Source organism: Rhodamnia argentea, chromosome 2, assembly GCF_020921035.1.
Source record: "Rhodamnia argentea isolate NSW1041297 chromosome 2, ASM2092103v1, whole genome shotgun sequence".
Lineage (NCBI taxonomy): Eukaryota > Viridiplantae > Streptophyta > Magnoliopsida > Myrtales > Myrtaceae > Rhodamnia > Rhodamnia argentea.
The window spans coordinates 35932041-35938040 of record NC_063151.1 but is presented as its reverse complement, the minus strand read 5'-3'; the positions used below and the strand labels follow the sequence as shown (position 1 = coordinate 35938040).

At 40.5% G+C, this 6000-nt stretch overlaps 1 protein-coding gene across 1 annotated transcript; it reads left to right on the top strand.

Annotated features, from left to right (window-relative positions):
• The first annotated feature begins 1751 nt into the window (after window positions 1-1751).
• On the top strand, window positions 1752-4757 carry LOC115739107 (methionine aminotransferase-like). Its single transcript, XM_030672059.2, has 9 exons — window positions 1752-1989; window positions 2069-2199; window positions 2329-2414; window positions 2513-2607; window positions 2979-3075; window positions 3639-3753; window positions 3974-4128; window positions 4245-4370; window positions 4467-4757. Exons 1-9 carry the CDS (start codon window positions 1808-1810, stop codon window positions 4698-4700), a joined length of 1221 nt encoding a protein of 406 aa, XP_030527919.1. The 5' UTR covers window positions 1752-1807; the 3' UTR covers window positions 4701-4757.
• Window positions 4758-6000: the final 1243 nt, after the last annotated feature.

The following is a 6000-nucleotide window of genomic DNA, read 5'->3' as shown; positions in this document are numbered from 1 at the left end:
AGACTCATTGGCCGCTTCATCGGAAAACGGCTCTAATACCAAGATAACATTTATGCGTGCACGAGAAATGTCAAATTTATGTAAATTTCGGTGTACATAACGAAGAGTACACGAGCCTATTCATCATATCATATCAATTGCAATTAGGAAGATATCCAAAATCTCATAAATGTCGTAAATGTCCCTAACATATCTAAAGATAAAATGCTCAAAACACGATACATCAAGAAGAAAGGGTGCCAATCAACGAATTGTCCGCTTGACCTTCCAGGCTTGAGAGGTCCAAGAGGCATTTGAGCAGGTTTTTACGTATTAGTCGACCAGCCCAACGATGTCCCGACCTGCCTAATCATTATCGTGTAAAATCTAATGATATGGCAAGCTTGAGCTCCGCCTTCCTCGCGAAAAATTATTCAAAAAATCCTAAATTTATTACACTTTTGTGAATTCAATCCTAAATCTTTTAACTTTATCAATTGAATCCTAAATCTTTTCTTATTTCGCCAATTAAGTCCATTCAACTAATTTTGGCAGGAAATCGCCGACGTGAACGCCGATTGTCCTAAATGGCACAAACGATACTAATATTGATAATTTTTAATAATATTTTAATATTGTTTCAAACTTTTAATTTTTAAAATTTTTTCCTATTTCTTTTCCTTTCTTTGTTTTTAAATTACATTAAAAATAAAAATAAAAGCTAAAATTTCATTTTAAAAAGACAAAACCGAAAAAAAGAAGAAGTGGAGAAGTGAACGCCGATCGTCCTACTCGCCGGTGTGGTGCTATGGTTGCCCATCCATTGCCGAAGGGGCTGGCGGATGTCGTCGACTTGGGGCGTTGGTTGGCGACCCTCGCCAAGCTCAACGAGGGCTCCCAAATCTAAATGACGCCGGTGCACACCCGACCCTAGCAAGGGGGAGAGAGATTTACTTTGGTGCATTGAGCGGGATACCAAAGCGAGGAGAGGATGAAGTAGAGAAGTTGCTCGCCGAGTTTAGGGTTGGAATGGCGAAAGAGGCCGACGTGAGGAGTGCTGTCGGAGGCTCCGACGCCGATGATGGACGGAAGAAGATGAATTTGAGTGCCCTTGCTTGGTCCCGGTGAGAGTCTATGGCCCTCACTTGGGGCAAGCAAGGCCTTGCCTTGGCTTGATGAGGGCCGACCACCCTTGCCCAAGGCCGGCAACCTCCATCCAGTTGACGACCGATGGCGGTGACGACATTGCCCCACCGGAGAGCCTGCGATTCTCTTTACTTTTTTTTTTTTTTTCTTTTTAAAATAAAAATTTAGCTTTCAATAGTTGTCTATGTTAGCATCACCGTCTTTGCGTAGAACGGCCGACATTTATGTCTAGTGATTTCCGACCAAAATTAGTCGGATAGACTCAATTGGCAAAATATGAAAATATTTAAGATTCAATTAACAAAATTAAAAATATTTAGAATTGAAATGATGGAAGCACAATAGATTTAAGACTTTTTTTTGACAGTTTTCCTCCTTGATCAATAAGCAATTATTTTCCTCCATTTATAGCAAGAGGAAATTTCTCGGCATACTATCGATTTTGTGATTAGTGGATCACAAATATGAATGTCGTCCATATTCATTTTGATTAAATTTGCATTTGAGGAATATCCATAATTTATTAGCCAAAAACCAGGTATGGAAAAAAAAAAATATATTGCGATCCCAACATTTCATATATATTCAAGGCCATTGTGCTTGGTATAAACAGAAAAAGGAAAAATCGTGGGTGCCTGGGAGCGACCGTGACGCGAGGATAAGGCGAAGCGCGAAGGTGAATATGAAGGAGAAGCTATCGGCGGTCGCCAAGACATTCTCTCCGTCGCCAATTCAACAGCTGTCTCATCTCGCTCAACGCTGCAACGTCATCAACCTCGCCGAGGGCTTCCCCGATTTCCCCGCGCCTTCCCACCTCAAGAGCGCGGCCGTCTCCGCCATCAACTCCGACTTCAACCAGTACAGGTGACGTCGGCAGCTATCCATTTCCATTTCATTTTAATGTCGACCACCTGTTTGATGGATTGCCGTTGTGGGTCAGCAGGCATGTGCAAGGGATCTGCGACCGTCTGGCCAAGATAGCGAAGGACATGCACGGTCTTGAAGTCGACCCCCTCACTGATATCGCCATTTGCTGCGGTCAAACCGAGGCTTTTGCTGCTGCTATCTTTTCCGGTACGTTTCTTTCTTTCATTCTTGTTTGGTCTGTCCCGTTGTTATATGTTCACCCTTATTGGGTTGTCCCTGCAAACGAATCCGCTTTTATATTGGCTACCATACTTAGTCCTGTTTTTGCTTGGACAGTAATCGACACAGGTGACGAAGTTATACTGTTTGATCCTTCCTATGAGGCATACGATGCTTGCATCTCCATGGCTGGTGGAGTGCCTGTAAGTTTCTTTATAATTATCCATTCCTCATGAGGCTTGATCGAAGCTTCTGTTTCAATAATTCCGTGTAACCTCAAGAAAGTGAGAGTACATGGCAGGTTTATGTGGCCCTCGACCCACCTCATTGGACTTTGGACAGTGAAAAATTCCTAAAGTCCTTCACCAGCAGAACAAAAGCTGTGGTATTAAACAGGTTGGCACAAAGACTGCATTAATATTTTCATCCTTTCCTAGTATTCTGAAGTCTCAATGTTAATTATTGGATATTCCACGCAGCATTGGACTTTGAATTCGGAAATGGTGATTGAGTATTTGACTTGTTTGATAGTCTTTCTGGTGTATTCTTCATGTAGACGACGCTCGTGTCCTGTCTTGAGCTACAAGTTTTGGGACAGAGATTACTGATATTCTATTAGCTAGCTATACAATTGCACATAACGTCTTCTTTTGGCACTCTTTTTCCATATTTGAGAGAATGCAAAGTACTGTCTATTATGTTACTTTGGATCGTATCATCTACTGTGAGTTGGAAATGTACCAATATGTGTTATATTGGTGGAACAGTCCCCATAATCCAACTGGAAAAGTCTTCAACAAGGATGAGCTTGAAGTGATTGCTACAGCTTGCTGCACAAATGATTGCCTGGTTATCACAGATGAAGTATGAGGATGGCTTTGCTATACAACAAGCATTTACTTGTGCAATTTATTTAAGGGAGTAGAATATAAACTCATGTTTCACCATGACCTTCATATATGCTCTAAGCTGTCCACGTAGTTCTGAATGAGGATTCACTTAGTTTCAGACATTTTTTTTTTCACATACCATAATAGGACATGATAGTGATTTAACATGGTAGCGACTACAGTAAAAACTCTTGTTTGCCATAAGAGACGATAACATAGGATGATCTTCATTTGGGGCTCATGAGTGGCTGAAGAACACGGGAGCAGTGACAATTGACCCTTTTCAAGTGTCTTGCACATGCATGAATATAAAAGATATTTCGCAGCGTTGCTTATCAAACTCATTGCATTGAGGTAAGATGCAGTCATCGTTGCTTCATAAGATGCATTCATCAGGCTGTTGCTCCCCATCCTCCTTAGTAGATTTTAGTTTATTCCACTTTTTATTGTCTCGAGATTCCTTCTCAGTCCAATCATGGTCCCCAGAAGTGCTTTTACACGGAGGCTGAATGTGTATAATATACCAAATGTTTTCAGGTGTATGAACACATTACATATGACAAGACAAAACATATATCCCTCGCTGCTCTTCAAGGAATGCCGGAGAGGACAATAATTACTTCTTCGCTGTCGAAAACCTTCAGTGTTACAGGTGATCTCCCAGTTCTGATGCAGTAACATTGTCCTTGTTGTTATGCAAACATCAATTGTGGGACGAAGCTTCCACCAAGAACTCCTAAAATCTTTTAAATCATTTTGTAAATACCATTTCTTTTTCCAGATATCTTCTACTCTACCTCTGATAGAAAGTGAACGTACTTTCTCAAACTCTTTAGCTGTCTCAAAGTTTGAAATTGGTATAATATGGACAGGCTGGAGGATTGGATGGGCAATTGCCCCTGCTGCCATTGCATCGGCCATAAAGAACATACATGTCAGGATCACAGATTCGGCTCCAGCACCTTTCCAGGAGGCTGCCTTGACTGCTCTTGAAAGTCAGCCACAGTATTTTGAATCATTGAGACAAGTAATTAGAAATGCTTCTCTCTTGCTTTTAGTATATGCTGAGGCTGAAATCTGTTTAAAGTGTGTATGAGGATTCACACTTAGCAATAACTGACTCTTATTCCCATTGATTTCCAGGATTATGAAGTAAGAAGAGATTTCTTAACTAAAATTCTGGCTGAAATTGGTTTGAGCATTCGGTTTAAAGCTCAGGGTTCATTCTTTATATTTGCGGAGATTCCTGAGGAGTGCCTTTTGTCGGACGTATGCTGCCTTTTGTCACTATATTAATTGTTAAAAAGCTGTCTGAAATCCAATATGAGTCATTGTCAGATGGTAACAGTGCAATTGGAATTTCAGGTTGATTGTGTTAAAAAGCTGATAGAAGAGGCAGGGGTGGTTGGTGTACCAGGTTGTGGATTCTTCCACTCAAACAAACTAGTTGACGATGGTGCTGATAATTTCTATCATAAGAGGTACATCAGGTTTGCTTTCTGTAAAAGTGATGATACATTAGCTGCTGCAGCACAAAATCTGCGAGAGTTCATTAGTAGAGCAGGTGCCTTTGACCGCAGTGAAAGTGTAAAGTGCTAATCTGTCTGAAGCTGCCAGTTGAGAATTGTAAAATTCATGAGCTATATTTTTCCAGTAGGAATGTCTCTTCTGAAATTCTTCCAAGCATAGAACACGTGTGATAGAGCTCTTAACCTACAACCTGCTCATGTTATTAGTAATCGGTCACTATTCCTGTTTTAAATTTATATGTGGTATGCCAAAAATCGCCTTAAGAAAGGAAAATTAAATGAATATTTTGTAAATGGGTTGTTGTGAAGCCAGTATCGTTCTCACTTGTCCGAGCTACAAGCCTACGAGTACAGCTGTTGGCATCTTAAACTGAATTAAGAGTGCAGCAGTTGGCCTTTTGAATTGAGTTTAATTTCTCATGGGGTTTCCTTTTTTCATTGGAAAGTAACTTAACTGTACTAGAAGAGAGAAACCAACGAGCTTTAATTGCACCTTCATGCCAGGTGCGGGAGTGTAATACAGCAATACATTTAAACAGCACCGCCCGTTTATAGATATTATTGACAACAGAGTTACGCTACTGATGCAGCTACAGGCTGTATTATGGTGGGAAAACCCAAATAACAATTTGCTTAAGGACTTTCTCTAAATGATCTTCAGAGTCTGGGTCTCGGAAAACTCACTAATTACTGTCCTTGGTTGGCCAAAAACTTACTAATTTACTCTCAGTATGCAAATTGGCTTCAATTAGACTAGTCTTACAGGACATAGCATGGAATGTTTAAGACCTCCAAAACCTGGTCTCTAGTAGGTAGATTACAACAGTTGGTCAAGCAGAAGATACTTGAGGGCATAAGTTCTGGTTCGGGGGTTGGTTTTATTTGTGTTTGGCCATGCTTGACATTCTGCACTATCTCTTTAATCCCCTGTCTCGATCAATCTTCCTAAATGGATAGATACTCTTTCAACGTGTTTAGGTCATAATAGCAAATTGTTTAGTTTGAATTAGTCGAGGTTCAGAGAGAAAAACTGGGTTTGATGACACGAACAAGGTAATAACTGGACTATTGTGGTGGAGCAATTCAACTTTGCTTTCTTGCATTGACATTCACACTTTCGTAAAGCTCCCAGTCCCAATGTCGTCACGCATAGTTGCGCTGAAAACTAAAGGATGTGAGCTTTAACCAAACGACGACCCGTACTATTTCATTTGTTTATTTCTTTGAAGAAAAAAGATTATTACATGTTGCTGCTGAGTTTTTATATTAGAGAGTGCTCATTGTCGAGTTATGGAATTGCTCTGAAGCAACCCATTGGCGTTGCACCAAACACAGGGAGAGGACTTCCTTCTCCTTGCATAACTTAATTA